Source organism: Anomaloglossus baeobatrachus, chromosome 6 (assembly GCF_048569485.1).
Source record: "Anomaloglossus baeobatrachus isolate aAnoBae1 chromosome 6, aAnoBae1.hap1, whole genome shotgun sequence".
Taxonomy (NCBI): Eukaryota; Metazoa; Chordata; class Amphibia; order Anura; family Aromobatidae; genus Anomaloglossus; species Anomaloglossus baeobatrachus.
This window is the reverse complement of record NC_134358.1, coordinates 51,801,852-51,819,471: the sequence shown is the minus strand read 5'-3', so window position 1 is coordinate 51,819,471 and position 17,620 is coordinate 51,801,852. Positions and strand designations below refer to the sequence as shown.

At 52.8% G+C, this 17,620-nt stretch overlaps 1 protein-coding gene across 3 annotated transcripts in view; it reads left to right on the top strand.

Moving 5' to 3' along the window:
• The window catches only part of DSCC1 (DNA replication and sister chromatid cohesion 1), a 115,286-nt gene that overhangs the window by 27,128 nt on the left and 70,538 nt on the right, over window positions 1–17,620 (top strand). For 2 of the 3 annotated variants that reach the window (XM_075352922.1, XM_075352923.1), the window contains exons 4-7: window positions 7,236–7,364; window positions 13,740–13,796; window positions 14,369–14,459; window positions 14,541–14,679. In XM_075352922.1, coding sequence (XP_075209037.1) covers window positions 7,236–7,364; window positions 13,740–13,796; window positions 14,369–14,459; window positions 14,541–14,679 — 416 coding nt within the window. The remainder of the gene's footprint in view (window positions 1–7,235; window positions 7,365–13,739; window positions 13,797–14,368; window positions 14,460–14,540; window positions 14,680–17,620) is intronic. The other variant, XM_075352924.1, reaches the window with a different exon arrangement.

Sequence of the window (17,620 nt, the reverse complement as noted above, 5' to 3'; positions counted from 1 at the left end):
AAAAGTCAAAGAACGCTGGCACATGCGCACTTCAAAACTTTCCTTTGGCTTCAGAGAGAAGTGCACAGGAGAGCAATGCAGGCCTCTGTGTGGATGACATAGGTTGCATCATCCACACGAAGGAAGAAGGATGATGGCGTTTGCAAGGACAGAGGAGTCGCCAAACCATGACCAGCGACGCCCAACGGACTGGAACACATTGGACTGCCCCGCAGGGGAGTAGGCGACCAGATTCCCTTTTAAAAGGGTTGTCATGGTTTGGGTTAAAATATGCAGCCACTCTGTGACAACAGACTTTGTAAATCCTCATAGCGCACTTTGTACGCTGTCAGGATTCTCTGGGAGCAGGTGGGCACATGATCACAAATTTGCGAATTGCATACATGCGGTTATGTGCCGACTAGACGTGCACAGCCTTGCTCAATACAAGTTCCTTCAGTGAGGCTGGATATGTGTAGTTGGAATGTGGCCGGAAGTATCTGGCATTGAAGAATCCTGACAGCATTCACACTGCGCGCTGTGAGGATTAGCAAGTCTGCAGTCATATAGAATGATGGCAGATGTATGCCCCAATCCTGGACAGTCCTGTTAAATAAACAAGCATGACTGTTCTTGCCACAATTTGAGCATAGGGTTCTTCTGTAACTGTTGAGCTTGTGGGAGGTAAATCCTACGCAATGCAGGAGCGCTAAATATCCAGAATCACAAATATTCAGTAACCATAGCAGAGTAACTAAAATACGATTGTGTCCAGGTCCCTGGTGACCGCTTCTCACAGACCGACCTGTCAGTGGTCAGACGGGGTATTTTTCTTCATCGTTCCTTATGGGAGACCCAGACCATGGGTGTATAGCTTCTGCCTCCGGAGGACACACAAAGTACTACACTAAAAAGTGTAGCTCCTCCCTCCTAGCATATACACCCCCTGGATCACCAAATACAGCCAGTTCAATGCTTTGTGTTCAGGAGGCACACATCCACACATGCATTCTCATCTGATTTTCATTTTTGGAAGCGTTTGAAGAAAAGCGGGTCCAAGCCTGGACTCCCGGCATGTCCCTTCTCACCCCACTGTGTCGGCGGTGCTGTTAAGGTTGATTTCAGGGCTGGAGCCCTTTCATGCCGCGCTCCTTCACCATCCCCTCGGGCTCTGGCTTGAAGTGGGAGCCAACACGGTTCTCCCTGCCTCGCAGGAGACCGGTCTCCATCCGCAGCCCGTATGGATCCTGACGGACGGAGCACTCATCCCTCAGGGACATGGCCCTGCGTCTCACAAGCTAAGTACTGAGACGTTATTACCACAGAAAGTGGTCTTTCCAGGGGTCCCTTGTACTTTATTTGTGGGGGAGAGTGTGTTATGTGACTGTGTTAACATTTCCGGCCGGTTCTCCAGTTTTCACTGGAGAACCGCGCCGATGTTGCCTGCGCGCTGGCCCCATGTTTAAATCTAGGCCCCGGCTTCGCCTGAGGCCTAGTTTCGATTTCACTGCCCCTGCATGTCAGTCATGCAGAGGGACAGTGCGGCTCCGCCCAGCGGCTGTTCAGCACAGGGAAGGGACACTCCTCACTGAGGAAAGATTCCCTCCCCTGTATACCTCATTTGCCCTCCGGATCCCGCTCTCAGAGTAGGCCCCGCCCCCTCTCCTCGCTCCGGCGCCATTTTACCAGCGTTTTCATGCATGTCTGCATAACCACATTGTGACACTGGGGGCCTGGGCTGGGGGATCTGGAGGGCACAGAGATGTCTCTATGTAAACGGTCTGGCAAGCCACAACCTCCGGTTGTGGAGCTGCTTATATACTCTGTTTATATACTCTGCTGGGGGTCATTCTGGCCAGAGCCCCCACTTCTGCAGCATGTCTCACATCAGAGCAAGGCTGCAAGGCTGTTCTTAATATGCACTGCATGAAGGCTCGTACTGCCTGTACCGAGCACATAACCACATTGTGATGCCTGCTCTAACATAGTGGTGCCTCAGCCTGGAAGCTCATCCCCAGTGGTCCCTCCGGCTGCTCCGGCTCCGGTGGCTGAACCCCCGGCTTGGGTTGAATCCCTCTCTCCAGGGGACAGCTGTCCCGGACACTGCTGAGCATGCATCAGCCCCCTTCTCAGGGCGCTTCTGCTGCCACGGCTCGCTCAGCAAAGCTCACAGAGGATTCTTCATCTGGTCTCAGACCCCGTCCTCCTAAAATGGAGACGCAGGGTCCCCTTTCCTTCCTCGTCCCGCGGCTCTGATTCACGAGCTGACTCGCAGGACGGGGAGGATGCCTTTACTAGGGGCTCGGACGCTACTCCATGTACCATTTTGTCCGAAGGTGACGCAGATGCTAATCATTTGATTGCGTCCATTATATTTGTACTGGACCTCAATCCGCCTGTATCAGGGGAGCAACCCCCTCTAGCAGAAAAGCATCAGTATAGCTTGCCTAAGAGAACGGGGAGTGTGTTCTTTAACCACTCCAGTTTTTTCAGGCCACTGTGACCAAACCCAGAGCCTGTCCTGACAGATGCTTCCCAAAGCGTGGTTCTGATGACTGTTCCCCTTCCACCAGAGGTGGTCAAGGAGTGGGCTCAATCACCATAGGTGGACCCTCCGGTGTCTAGACTTTCAGCCCGGACAGTTGTATCAGTGGCTGATGGCACCTCTCTAAGGATTCCACTGTCCGCCAGGTTGACATTCTGGTCAAATCTGTATATGAGGCGGCAGGGGCCTCGTTCTCCCCATCTTTTGCAGCAGTGTGGGCTCTCAAAGCCATCTCTGCATCTCCAGAGGAGATGCATTCCCTCACCAGGGACTGTATGCCCGAAATGGTTGCCTTAACCTTCAGGCTTCAGCCTTTTCATCCTATGCCATGTCTGCCATACTGGAGCTCTCACCGCACTGCGGTGTCTTCGGCTAATTCCCTCGCTATCCGCAGGCTCCTGTGGCTTCGAGAGTGAGGCAGATGCTTCTTCAAAGAAGTTCCTTTCTGGGCTCCCTTTTGCTGGGACCAGACTATTCGGTGAATAACTGGATGAAATTATTAAGAAAGCGTCTGGCAGGAAGAGTACTTCCATGCCACAAACCAGGAAACCTGTCCAGGGCAGGAACCAGTCGAGGTTTCATTCCTTTCGTTCCTCAAACTGGATGTCCTCTAAGCCCTCGGCCTCGTCCACTAACTCAGCCAAGGACCGTGGACCAACTGGCGCACGAAGCCGCGTCCTCGGAAGACCGCAGGAGCTGCTGCCACTAAGGCAGCCTCCTCTTGACTATCTGGCCGCGCCAGCAACGTCCTTGGTCGGTGGCAGGCTCTCCCACTTTGGCGACGTGTGGTTTCAACACGTCTCCGATCAGTGGGTGCGGGATATCATCTCCCACGGCTACAGGATAGAATTCTCTTCCAGCCCGCCAAACAGATTTTTTCTGTCAACTCCCCCCTGCTCCAAGGCCGCCGCTTTCTCGCAGGCCGTGGCATCCTTGCAGGCCAACGGAGTAATTGTACCGGTTCCCGACTGGGAACGGTTCTGAGATTTCTACTCAAATCTCTTCCTAGTCCCCGAAAAGGACGGTGCCTTCCGACCTGGATCTCAAGCTTCTCAACCAGCAGTTCAGGTGCGGCATTTCGCATGGAGTCTCTGCGATCAGTCATTGCCTCAATGACCCAAGGAGATTTCCTGGCATCCATCGACATCAGAGATGCCTATCTGCATATGCCAATTGCAGTTTCACACCAGCGTTGGCTACGTTTTGCAATCAGGGAGGAACATTTCCAATCGTGGCTCTTCCCTTGGGGTTAGCCACGACCCCTCGAGTATTCTCAAGGCCATGGCAGCAGTGGTTGCGGTTCTGCACCTCCAGGGGTTGGCAGTGATCCCGTTTTCCTGGACGGCCTTCTAGTCAAGGCTTCATCCAGTGCAAACTGTCAGCGGAGTACCTCGCTCACTCTCGCCACTCTAGCCAATTCAGGTGGCTTGTCTTTCTGTCCAAGTCCACTCTGACTCCGCTCACGTACCCAGGGATGCAATTCGAGACTCTGCCGGCACTTGTGAAGCTGCCCTTAGTCAAACAGCAGTCCCTCCTCTGGCGGTGCGCTCTTTGCTGAGGCCCCGCCGTCGTTCCATTAGGCACCTAATGCAGGTGTTGGGTAAGATGGTGGCGTCAATACAAGCGGCTCCCTTGCCCAGTTCCTTCTGCGTCCTCTGCAGCTGGACATTTTCCGCTGTTGGAACTAGCGGACTTCCTCCTTCCACGGGTTGGTGGCTCTGTCGCCACAGACCAGGGGCTCCTTTCTGTGGTGGCTTCGGCCCCTCTCTCTTCAGAGACGCTCCTTCCTGGCTCCGTCCTGGGTGATCCTCACCACGGATGCCAGTCTATCCGGCTGGGGAGCAGGATATCTCCACCACGGAGCGCAGGGCTCTTGGACTTCGGCCGAATCAGCCCTCTCGATCAATGTGCTGGAAATCAGAGCTGTGCTTCTAGCTCTCTTAGCCTTTCACCTCCTGTTGGCGGCCAAGCACATTCGAGTCCAGTCAGACAACGCGACAGCGGTTGCCTACATCAACCACCAGGGCGGGACACTCAGCCGCCTGGCAAGTTTGGAGGTTCAACGAACCCTTCCGTGGACGGAGGACTCCAAGTCCTCCATATCCGCAGTCCACATCCCAGACGTGGAAACCTGGGAGGTAGATTATCTCAGCCGTCAAACCGTGGACAGAGGCGAGTGGGCTCTGCATGCGGCAGATTGACCGAAACACTGCCGGAAGTGGGGCTCTCCGGACGTGGATCTTCGCTCCCACGATCCTCAGGCTTTTGCAGCAGACGCGCTGGTTCAAGATTGGTCCCAGTTTCGTCTGTCTTACGTGTTTCCCCCTCTAGCTCTTGCCCAGAGTCCTGCGCAAGATCAGAATGGAGGGCCGTCGGGTCATTCTCATTGCTCCAGACTGACCCAGGCGAGCTTGGTACCCTGGCCTGCTCCGTCTGTCCGTAGAGGTGCCGTGACATCTCCCGGACTGTCCAGACCTTCTTTCTCAAGGTCCGTCTTTCCGCCAGAATTCTGCGGCTCTCAGATTGACGGCGTGGCTTTTGAGTCCTGGATCTTGACGACTTCTGGTATTCCTCCTGAAGTCATCTCCATTGTGACTCGGGCTCGGAAGTATTCCTTGGCCAAAATCTTTCACAGGACCTGGAATATTTTCCTGTCCTGGTGTCGCTCTTCCGGCCATGCTTCTTGGCCTTTTTTCCTTGCCGACCCTCCTGTCCCTTCTACAGGCCGGTCTGCAGCTAGGACTATCCCTCAATTCCCACAAGGGACAGGTCTCGGCTCTGTCAGTGTTGTTCCAGCGGCGTATCGCCCGGCTGGCTCAGGTGTGCTCCTTCATGCAGGGCGCATCTCACATCTCTCCGCCTTACCGGCGGCCCTTGGAGCCCTGGGACCTTAATCCGGTCCTCAAGGCTTCTAGAAACCCCCCTTTGAGCCTCTTAGGGCGGTTTCTTTGTCTTGTCTTTCACAGAAAGTGGTCTTTCTGGTGGCCATAACTTCTCTCGGGAGAGTCTCTGATTTGGCTGCACTCTCTTCGGAGTCGCCTTTTTCTTTTGGTTTTTTACCAAGACAAGGTGGTTCTCCGTCCGACTCCGGACTTTCTCCCTAAGGTGGTTTCTCCTTCCACCTTAACCGGGACATTTCCCTGCCTTCCTTTTGGTCGGCTCCTGTTCATCGCTTTGAAAAGGCGTTGCATTCTCTGGATCTGGTGCGGGCGCTCCGGATCTATGTGTTTCGCACCGCTGCTCTTAGGCGGTGCACCTCTCCTCTGTGCTGACCACTGGTCGGCGTAAGGGCCTCTCGGCTTCTAAGCCGACCCTACCTCGTTGGATTGGGTCGGTCTTTTCCGATGCCTACCAGACTACTCAGGTGCCTCCCCCGCCGGGGATCAAGGCACACTTGACCAGAGCTGTCGGTGCCTCTTGGGCTTTCAGGCACCAGGCTACGGCTCAGCAGGTTTGTCAGGCTGCCACTTGGTGCAGTCTGCATACTTTTTCAAAGCACTACCAAGTGCATGCTCATGCTTCGGCAGATGCGAGCTTGGGCAGACGCATCCTTCAGGCTGCTGTCGCCCATTTGTGAAGTTAGGTTTTGCCTACTTCTCAGTTTTCTGTTTATTCCCACCCATGGACTGCTTTGAGACGTCCCATGGTCTGGGTCTCCCATAAGGAACGATGAAGAAAAAGAGAATTTTCTTACTTACCGTAAATTCTTTTTCTTATAGTTCTGACATGGGAGACCCAGCACCCTCCCTTTGCCTGTTGGCAGTTTTCTTGTTCCGTGTGTTTTCACTGGCTGTTGTTGTAGACAGAGGCTCCGGTTGTTCCGGGTTTTGCTCTGTTTTCACTTGTGGGTGGATGTCCTCCTTCACCTTTTGCACTAAACTGGCTGTATTTGGTGATCCAGGGGGTGTATATGCTAGGAGGGAGGAGCTACACTTTTTAGTGTAGTACTTTGTGTGTCCTCCGGAGGCAGAAGCTATACACCCATGGTCTGGGTCTCCCATGTCGGAACTATAAGAAAAAGAATTTACGGTAAGTAAACAAAATTCTCTTTTTTGGGCATTGCGGTAAGTATGGCCATAACTAGGCTCAAGAAATCACCCAAGGTCTTCTTAGTTGGTCAGTAGGTGAATGTGGCCGACCACCTGATAATAAATCATGATCGCTCTTACAAGGAGCTGGAGAAGGTGACCGGATCATGTTTCAGACACTATGAAAACTGTGGGGCTCCAATTATCTGACCAAAAGGGCCTCCATACAACAAAAAAAGAGGAATAGGACAGTGATGATGATCATAAGAAAGTTATCCTAAAAAACCATTAGGATTCTACAGGTGACGTAACTCACTGGGTTCCTTCATGTGATTGTGGCCTGATGAAGGAGATGGTGTCTCCGAAACGCATTGTCTAATAAATCACCCCAAAGCCAAATCAGACTCGTCTTTTTCTCCCCGGCAGCGTAGAATTAACCCTTCTCTTACCACTCTATAGTCTATACAGCAGAATAGGTGACCGCTTTTATCTGCCGTATACATGAAATGGAAGGTCAATAATGGATTAAGTGGTTTTACTGCACAGATTCAAATAATATTCCAGTTAATTCCCATGCTATTTGAGCAGTTCCCTGTTGTCACATATATTACAGATTATGGTGTCGCTCCGTCTTCTTCCTTTTGCACCACTTCTTTGTGATATTGGCTGACAATGTCTTACAGATCGCAGGATTCTCCAATCATTACTGGGAGCTGAGGAGGTGCCGGCCCAAACTGAAGAGGTTAAAGAAACTTCTGCAAGAAAACGTCTATGAAGGACCAGAGAACGAGAAAGACGGAAGTGCATCAGTGGTAGGTGAAAATAGAAGAGAGGCCGGCGGTGGTGAAGGGGCTGCAAGCAGGGGTGAGTCCAAGCTGCTTCTCCTGTGATTTATTGCCTGCAGTTTTGACAGCTCTGCAGCTAATCAGTAGCTCATCAGTTTTGCTTTGGTTTGAGCTCATTGACTGGCTGCAGAGCTATCTGTGTGATCAGAATCGGACTGGCTACCGGAGGAACCTCCAGTAATACCAGGCTTGGCCATGGTTACTTGCATTGAACTGCGGAGCTCTCACCTGAGCTACGGAGTGCAGCCTGGACTGAACTCCGGATTTGCAGGACTGAACCGCGAGCGCAGAATGATTCCACGGCGATTGCGATTCAGTTCATGTCACAGCTGCGGACAGGCCAGGCTGAACTCCGGAGCTCAGGTGACAGCTTCGGAGTTCAGGCCGGCCTGTCTGTAGCTGCCATGAACTGAACCGCAATCACCGGGGAATCAGTCGGCGCTCCTGCAAACCCCGAGTTCAGTCCAGGCTGCACTCCGGAGCTCAGGTGAGAGCTCCAGAGTTCAGTGCAGGTAACCGCGGCCAGGACTGGTATTACTGGAGGTTCCTCCGGTAGCCAGTCCGACACTGCATGTGACATCAGTGCTGCAGACAATAATGTATACCAGGAGCAGCGGCGGACACTAAGTGCTGCACAGTTTTTTGTGGTTTGTTTTCGAACAAATTGCAACCAGGAGACGATTTTTCCGCATTTGTAGTCTGCATCCATCCACGTAATAATATAATAATAATAATATTTATTCATTTATATAGTGCTATAATTCCACAGCGCTTTACATACATTGGCAACACTGTCCCCATTGGGGCTCACAATCTAGAGTCCCTATCTGTATGTCTTTGGAGTGTGGGAGGAAACCGGAGTACCCGGAGGAAACCCACGCAAACACGGGGAGAACATACAGACTCCTTGCAGATGGTGTCCTTGGTGGGATTTGAACCCAGGACTCCAGCGCTGCAAGGCTGCAGTGCTAACCACTGAGTCACCGTGACGTGCAGCTAAATTGGTACTGTCGGTACAACACAGCCAGTGTCCACCCTGCATACAAAACCAGGTGACTCCAACAAATGGAGTTGTCTGGATTTCTCTAGTCCCTTCCACGACAGCATAGGAGGTTGTCTCTCCACGCCCTAATTGGGACAGGAAGTTCAAGAGGTTTAAAAGGACCCTCCCACCTCCCATAGCCAGTGTCTTTCCTGTCCCCATGGGGCATGGAGAGGTTTTGTTTTTTCTCCTATGCTGTGGTGGCCGGCGAACTGCAGTATATTTTTTTTTTTTTCCCCCCTATTACCTTCAGCCGGACGGCATCGGTCGGGCCTTCACCGCTCCTCCCTTGCTGTTCCCTCACGCTGTGGGGGACCGCTGCTCCAGCCTTCCGGATCCTCCTGAGGGGTGATGCAGGCTGTTGAGCTCCCCGGCCGGCGTCCTCCCTGAGCCGCCGGCCGCCTCCCGCATGCACGCTGCCGGAGCGATCCGGAAGTGCTCCCGGAGGCGGGACTTCTGGTCTTGCGGACTTCCGGTCGAGCGCTTCCGGTTTGCGGAGGCAGCGTGGAGGCACGCCGACTGCGACTCGACCTGCCCAGGACCGGATGCGGGAGGCGGGGAAACGTGCACCGTCGCTGGGGAGGCAGGCCCTTGTCCATAAGGGCTGCCACGAAGACATCAGATCATGGTAAGACCGTGCTCCCTGTCATGTCTTCCGCTGCAGCTGCCTCTGCAGAACCCAGTGTGCCCCCTGCTACTGTGAGTATGGAGGGGACTGGTCCCTCGGACATAGGTCTCATCAGTGATTATGGCTCTCTGCTCTGTGTTTTCTAGGAGGACAAGGCCACCAAGAAAACTGACAGAAATGAGAAATCAGAGAAGCCTGAGAAGTCAGAAAAAACTGACAAGTCCGATAAGCCTGATAGACCTGACAGAGTGGACAAAATTAAAAAATGTCCCATCTGTATAAAGAAGCTCCCTGCAGTATGGGATAAAAAGCTTTGCCAGCAATGTACGGACCAGGTTATTAGGGCCGAACAACCATCTCTGATAGATGAGTTGCGGTCCATGATGAAACAGGAGATTAGGGCCTCACTGGCTTCTCTCCCTGTGCCTGGCCCTGTTCCTGGCCCTGTGCCTGGCCCTGTTCCTGGCCCTGCTCCTGGCCCTGCTCCTGGCCCTGCTACTGGACCCTCTCCTCCAAAAAAGAGGAGACTCCAGTCGACCCCTTCTGATCAGGAGGACGCTGATTCCACCTCTGAGGGTCCTGATGAAGGATTTCCATCTGGGGGGTCTGACCAGTCCTTTCTTTTTCACTCAGAAGAGTTGGGGGATCTTATTGAGGCAGTTCGGAGCACTATGGGTTTAGAGGAAGTGCAGTCTCTTCCTTCAATCCAGGACGAAATGTTTGCTGGCCTGAAGTCAGTCAAACAGTTGGGATTCCCAGTTCATGCCAATATATTGGATATTGTTTCTCAGGAATGGGAATGTCCTGAGAGGCGGGTACGGAGTGACCTTAGACGCCGGTTTCCTCTGGAACCTTCGGGACTACATTGGGAGATCCCAAGAGTAGACGTTCAGGTGGCTAGGGTAGCTAAGCAAACGGCTCTTCCCTTTGAGGATACTTCCCAACTGAAGGATCAAATGGATAGGAAGGTAGAGGGCCTGATGAAGCGGTCCTGGGAGGCATCGTCTTCCTCTATTCAAGCCAACATTGCCTCCACCTGCGTATCCAGGTCCCTAATTAGGTGGTTGGACCAGTTGGAGGCTCATATTTCCCAAGGGACCCCTAGGGAGGAATTACTGGAATCCCTTCCCTTGCTTAGGAAGGCTACCTGTTTTCTGGCAGATACCTCGGTGGAATCTGTCCGCCTGGCAGCCAGGACCTCGGTGCTTTCTAACTCTGCCCGACGTGCCCTCTGGCTTAAGGCCTGGAGTGGAGACTCCACCTCTAAAATGAGGCTTTGTTCCCTTCCTTTTAAAGGGGATTTGGTGTTTGGACCTGCCCTGGATGATATCCTGGACAAGGCGACTGATCGTAAGGCCTTGCCCGATCCTAGACCTACCAGGAAGCGGTCCTTTCGTCCCTCGATGCCTCAGGCCTCCCAGCCCAGAGGGAAAGGGAAGGCTGGCAGGTGGAGCTATCCCAAAGGTAGAGGGAGAAACATCCTCATCCCTCCACATCAGCAACGTCCTCAGCAGGACAAGCAGTGACTCGGCCCGGGTGGGGGGAAGACTCTCAGCGTTTCTTACCCAGTGGCAGTCCATAACCTCTTGCCAATGGGTTCTGAAGATCATCTCGGACGGTCTTCTCATAGAATTCCTTTCCCCCCCTCTTCCGGGTCTCCGAGTCACTGCGCTGGCATCGCCGGGTTCACAGACTCTGTTGTACACAAAGATTTTAGAGTTAGTGCACTCGGGGGTCGTTTCCCCAGTCCCGAGTCGGGAAGAAGGGATAGGACACTACTCCCGTCTCTTCCTGGTCAAGAAGCCATCCGGCGACGTCCGTATAATTATCAATTTAAAAAGTCTAAACCGTCAGGTCAGGTACCGGCGGTTCAAGATGGAGTCGGTGAGATCAGCTATTACCCTGATAGGTCTACACCACCAGATGGCCTCTATCGATCTGAAAGATGCCTACTTCCATGTACCCGTCCATCCGGGACACAGACAATACCTCAGGTTTGCTGTGCTTCACGGGGAAGAAGTACTTCATTTCCAATTCAATGTACTTCCCTTCGGGATCTCCTCAGCTCCAAGGATCTTTTCCAAGATCATGGCAGAGGTGGTCGCCTTCATAAGATTGCAGGGTATCTGTCTAGTTCCGTATCTGGACGACTTTCTTCTCATGGCTCCGTCTGCTCCAACCCTCCGGAGCCATGTGGAGAAGTCTTTGGGAATCCTTCGGTCTCTGGGATGGATTCCCAATCTCAAAAAATCACAGTTAACCCCCTCCTCCACACGGCAGTTTCTCGGAGTGCTGCTGGACTCCGACAGACAGGCATCTTTTCTCCCAGAGGGCCACAGGATAGCTCTGTTATCCAAAATCTCGAAGCTCCGCAGGCAGGCTCGCCCAACGCTTCGAGCGGCTATGTCGGCCCTGGGTTCCATGACATCCTGCATCCCCTCGGTCAGGTGGGCTCAGGCCCATTCTCGGTGTCTCCAGGATCATATCCTGACACACTGGGACGGACTCCCGTCATCCCTAAACAGAAGGTTTCGCCTCTCGGAGTCCGTCTCCTCATCCCTTCTCTGGTGGCTGAGTCCCGCCAACCTGCAGGTGGGGGTTGCCTGGACTCAGAAACCCCTGGTTACACTGACCACAGATGCCAGCCTACGTGGATGGGGGGCAATGGTGGCAAATTCCCCATTTCAAGGGGTCTGGAGTCCTTACGTCAGCTCCCAATCCTCCAACTACCGGGAGCTCAGGGCAGTCAGGGAAGCCCTCCTTGCGGCTCAGGACCTCGTCCGGGACTCTCACGTCCTGGTATATTCAGACAATGTCACAACAGTGGCACATCTCCGCCATCAGGGCAGTACACGCTCAGGCGCCCTGAAGTCGGTATCCTCCCGAATCTTTCAATGGGCAGAACAATCTCTGCTCTCCCTTTCTGCGGTCCATCTGAAGGGCTCCCTCAATCTTCAGGCGGATTTCCTGAGTCGTCGGGATGTTCATCCAGGGGAATGGAGCCTGGATCAGGCAGTGTTCTGCTCTCTAGTGGCAAGGTGGGGTGCACCAGAGGTGGACCTCTTTGCCTCAGCAGAGAATCGCAAGGTCGCAACATATTTCTCCCTGAACCCAAGGGACGAGGCTTTAGGGGTAGACGCTTTCTGCCACAGTTGGTCCTTTCGCCTCGCTTACGCGTTCCCCCCTCTTCCTCTTCTCGCACGGGCCCTGAGGAAGATCAGAGACGAGGGGGTCCCAACTATACTGGTAGCCCCTCTGTGGCCCCGGAGGAGTTGGTACAGCTTGGTCATGACGCTAGGAATCGACGGCCCAGTCCTCTTAGGTTCGGACCCCAGCTTACTGTCACAGGGTCCGATTTTCCATCCGGCTCCTCAGAAACTCAACTTGGCTGCCTGGCTTCTGAGGCCCGGGCACTGAAGGCTCAAGGGCTTTCTGACAAAGTTGTGGCTACGCTGCAGAAGAACCGTAAACCTGTGACTAATAGTATATACAACAAAATCTGGAAGAGATTTTCCTCCTGGTGTGGTTCTCGGCCTCCTGACCCTTTTCGGCCTAATATTGCGCAGATTCTGGACTTTCTCCAAAGTGGTTTAGACTTAGGTCTTAGGCCCAGCTCCCTGAAAGTTCAGGTGTCAGCACTCAGTGCAGTCTTTGACACGGCTCTGGCAGATCATCGTTGGATCCGTCGGTTCTTTGTGTCCGCTGGTAGACTCTGTCCACGTCGGAGGGTCCTGACGCCTCGCTGGGATCTCAATGTGGTCCTTACAGGACTGTCTCAATCTCCGTTTGAACCTCTGTGCTCTTGTAACATTCGTTCCCTTTCTCACAAGACTGCTTTTCTTGTGGCTATTACATCTGCTCGCAGAGTCGGCGAACTTCAGGCTTTGTCTGTTAGGGAACCTTATCTGACCATCAGAGATGACAGCATTGTTTTTCAGCTGGACCCTTCCTTCCTTCCCAAGGTGGTTTCGGATTTTCACCGTTCGCAGTCCATCGTCCTGCCTTCATTCTGTCAGAATCCTCGGACTCCGGGTGAGGAAGTGTTTCATTCTTTGGATGTCCGTAGGATAGTGTTGCACTACCTAGAGGTTACTGCTTCTTGGCGCCTTGATTCTAACCTGTTCATCCAGCCCTTTGGCCGCAATAAGGGCAAGAAGGTGGCTAAGAGTACAGTCGCCAACTGGATTGTGCGAGCAATTAGAGATGCATACCTCGCTCAGCATCTCTCTCCGCCTACTGGATTCACGGCGCACTCCACCAGGGCTACCTCTGCCTCCTGGGCCGAACGGGCAGGGGCCTCCCCTGAGCAGATCTGCAAGGCGGCTACGTGGTCTTCGCTCCATACCTTCACGAAGCATTATCGTCTGGATCTGGATTCCAACAGGGATTTGGCCTTTGGCAGGAAAGTCCTGCAGGCTGTGGTCCCCCCCTAGGTATCAATTCTTTGGTATTCCTCCTATGCTGTCGTGGAAGGGACTAGAGAAATAAGAATTATTCTTACCGATAATTCGCTTTCTAGGACCTTCCACGACAGCAGGTAATTCCCTCCCCTATGTATTCATGTATTCCTGAATGTGTAGTACTTCTCATATGCTATGGATTCTTTGTAAGACACTGGCTATGGGAGGTGGGAGGGTCCTTTTAAACCTCTTGAACTTCCTGTCCCAATTAGGGCGTGGAGAGACAACCTCCTATGCTGTCGTGGAAGGTCCTAGAAAGCGAATTATCGGTAAGAATAATTCTTATTTTGCAGTCCTTCACTATTGTGGGCCTCGGGTTGTGTCCTCTTCATCTTTATAGTAGACATAGGATGGTTCATTAGGAGAAACTGCCATATACAAAGAGTCGGCTGCACTACATGTAACCTGGAAGTGTGGCTTATAAGACCGAATACTAGTGAGGAGCGGGCACTACCATGCTCGGGTGACATGATGCAGATTTTAACAGTCAGGAAAATAAGAACAAGCGTTTGCAAGAGATTTCTAACATCATATTCTGTAAAGAGCAGCTTCTTTTCTGCAGAAAAAAGCAATGCAGAACCCCCCCTCCCCAACAAGCTGCTGTGTGTGAACATATCCTAGAGGCGCCGATGCATGCATCCATGTCTAGCACCTACATAGGAGGCAGAGAAGTGATATAATGGAGTTTCCCCATATTCAGTGCATTAGCGGGCGTCCTGGAATAAGAGCAAAACATTCCAAATCGCAACGTTTTTGTCCGCCCCAGAATAAATCGCGCAGATGCTGATGTGAATGTCACTGCTGTACATGATGTCGCTGTGTCTTCTTTCTTCGGTTTCAGTACACCACCGAGGACTTACTGAACCAGATTCAGGCGAGCGCTGAAGAATTAATGGACCACCTGAAAGTCATCCACGCCTGTAATATTAAAGGTAACGTTCGGTGCCCGATTAATGACTTGGGCTGCACTGACATCACTCGTTTACTTCTTATCCTGATTATTTGTTTTTTAGGGTTTTGGAGACTTTTGGACTTTGATTATGAAATGAAGCTTCTAAACCACGTCACCCAGTTAATGGACTCCGAGTCGTGGTCTTTCAGCCGAGTACCCCTGAAGGTTTGTCTTGAAGAGCTTCGACCTCTGGAGCCGGAGTAAGAGACTTTACATCTTCACTTTTCAGTGTGTTTTGGCCCACAGGACATTGTACCTGCGGATATAGCCGCAGGTACGTCCGCAGGTTTCCCGCAGCTGATCCCTGGAATCCGCAGCTATCCATTGCTGCGGGATTCCAGCGAAATATCTGCAGAAACCTGCGGACATTCATGCAGCTTACCTGTGGAAGTCCCGGCCTCTATCGCCATAGTGGAGGGCCGGGATTTCCGCAGATATTTCCGCAGGAATAATTGACATGCAGTTACGTGCAGCATATTCCGCACCCGCACATACCGCAGCATTGATACAGCACTCCCCAAGTCCCATAGGATAACATGGGGAGTGTTTGTACTTGCTAAACCCTGCAGATTTATCTAGAAAATCCAGAAAAATCTGCAGGTTTTCCATGGCAAGATTCACGGGTACATAGCCTTAGAGAGCTTCACAAGTACACCCACATGGAGGGGATGTCTGCCATATCTGTATTGACATATCTGTATATGTGGCTTTGATTTCTGGCCCGGCCTGTGTGGTCTCCTCAGCAGCCTCATATATGGGTCAGGAGACTTGCGGCCAGTCTGTACTGGGACCACAGAACATAGAGGTGTGACTACAACATTAGGATGCCACTTGTTACAAACTTAAAGGTTTTTCTTTATCGTTCCTATGGGAGACCCAGACATTGGGTGTATAGCTTCTGCCTCCGGAGGACACACAAAGTACTACACTCAAAAGTGTAGCTCCTCCCTCTGAGCTTATACACCCCCTGGATAACGAGATCTAGCCAGTTCATTGCTTTGTGTTCAGGAGGCACACATCCACACATGCATTCTCATCTGATTTTTCATTTTTGGAAAGTTTTTGAAGAAAAGCGGGTCCAAGCCTGGACTCCCGGCATGTCCCTTCTCACCCCACTGTGTCGGCGGTGCTGTTAAGGTTGATTTACAAGGCTGGAGCCTTACATGCCGCGCTCCTTCACCATCCCTCGGGCTCTGGCTTGAAGTGGGAGCCAGCACGGTTCTCCTTGCTTTGCAGGAGACCGGTCTCCATCCGCAGCCCTTCAGGATCCTGCTGGACGGAGCACTCATCCCCAGGGACTTGGAACCCTGCGTCTCAGCAAGCTAAGTACCTGAGACGTTTATATTTGGGGGGTCCTGGTACTTTATTATGGTGGGAGAGTGTGCTGTGTAACTTTTGTGACATTTCCGGCCGGTTCTCTGGCTGTCGCCTGAGAACCACGCCGATGGTGCCTGCGTGCCGGCCGCATCGCTTAAATTTAGGCCCCGGCTTCGCCGGAGGCCTACTTTCGATTTCACTGCCCTTGCATGTCAATCATGCAGAGGGACAGTGCGGCTCCGCCCAGCGGCCGTTCGGCACAGGGGAGGGACACTCCTCTCTGAGTACATGTCCCCTCCCCTGTAAATCTCCTTGGCCCTCCAGATCCCGCTCTCAGAGCAGGTCCCGCCCCCTCTCCTCGCTCCGGCGCCATTTTCTCAGCGTTTTTTCTCTGGATCAGCGCTGGCTGCAGCATCCCTGCTAAGCTGCTTGGGGGTCCGGGCTGTTGGATCTGGAGGGCACACAAACGGTCTGGTAAGCCACAACCTCCGGTTGTGGACCTTATTATATACTCCCTGGGGGTCATTCTGGCTCAGAGCCCCCACTTCAGCAGCATGTCTCACAGAGGAGCATGGCTGCAAGGCTGTACTCAATATGCACTGCATGTAAGCTCATACTGCCTGAACCGAGCACATATCCACATTGTGCTGTCTGCTCTAACCTGACAATGCCTCAGCCTGGAATCGCACTCACAGTCGTCCCTCCGGCTGCTCCGGCTCCGGTGGCTGAACCCCCGGCTTGAGTAGAATCCTTCTCTAGGTCAATCTCCCAGTCTTTTGCCGACTCCATGGGACAGATGTCCCGGACTTTGCTGAACATGCATCAGCCCCCTTCACAGGGTGCCTCTGCTGCTAGGGCTCTCTCAGCAGAGCTCACAGAGGATTCTTCATCTCGTCCCAGACCCCGTCCTCCTCAAAGGAGACGCAGGGTTCCCTCTCCTGCCTCGTCCCACGGCTCTGATTCACGAGCTGACTCGCAGGACGAGGAGGATGCCTTTACTGAGGGCTCGGACGCTACCATTGATCTGTCCGAAAGTGACGCAGATGTTAGTGATTTGATTGCGTCCATTAATTCTGTACTGGACCTCAATCCGCCAGTATCAGAGGAGCAACCCTCTCTGGCAGAAAAACACCAGTTTACCTCGCCTAAGAGAGTAAAGAGTGTGTTCTTTAACCACTCCAGTTTTCAGGCCACTGTGACCAAGCCTAGGGCCTGTCCTGACAAACGCTTTCCAAAGCGTGGTTCTGATGACCGTTTTCCCTTTCCACCTGAGGTGGTCAAGGAGTGGGCTCTCACCAAAGGTGGACCCTCCGGTGTCTTGACTCTCAGCCCGGACCGTTGTATCAGTGGCTGATGGCACCTCTCTTCAGGATTCCACTGACCGCCAGGTTGACCTTCTGGCCAAATCTGTATATGAGGCGGCAGGGGCCTCGTTCTCCCCATCTTTTGCAGCAGTGTGGGCTCTCAAAGCCATCTCTGCTTCTCTAGAGGAGATGCATTCCCTCACCAGGGAATCTATGCCCGAAATGGTTGCCTTAACTTCCCAGGCTTCAGTTTTTTCATCCTATGCCATGTCTGTCATGCTGGAGGCTTCTCACCGCACTGCGGTGGCTTTGGCTAATTCCCTCGCTATCCGCAGAATCTTGTGGCTTCGAGAGTGGAAAGCAGACGCTTCTTCAAAGAAGTACCTTGCTGGGCTCCCATTTGCCGGGTCCAGGCTATTCGGTGAACAACTGGATGAAATTATTAAGGAAGCTACTGGCGGGAAGAGTACTTCCATGCCACAAACTAAAACCAGGAAACCTGCCCAGGGTAGGAACCAGT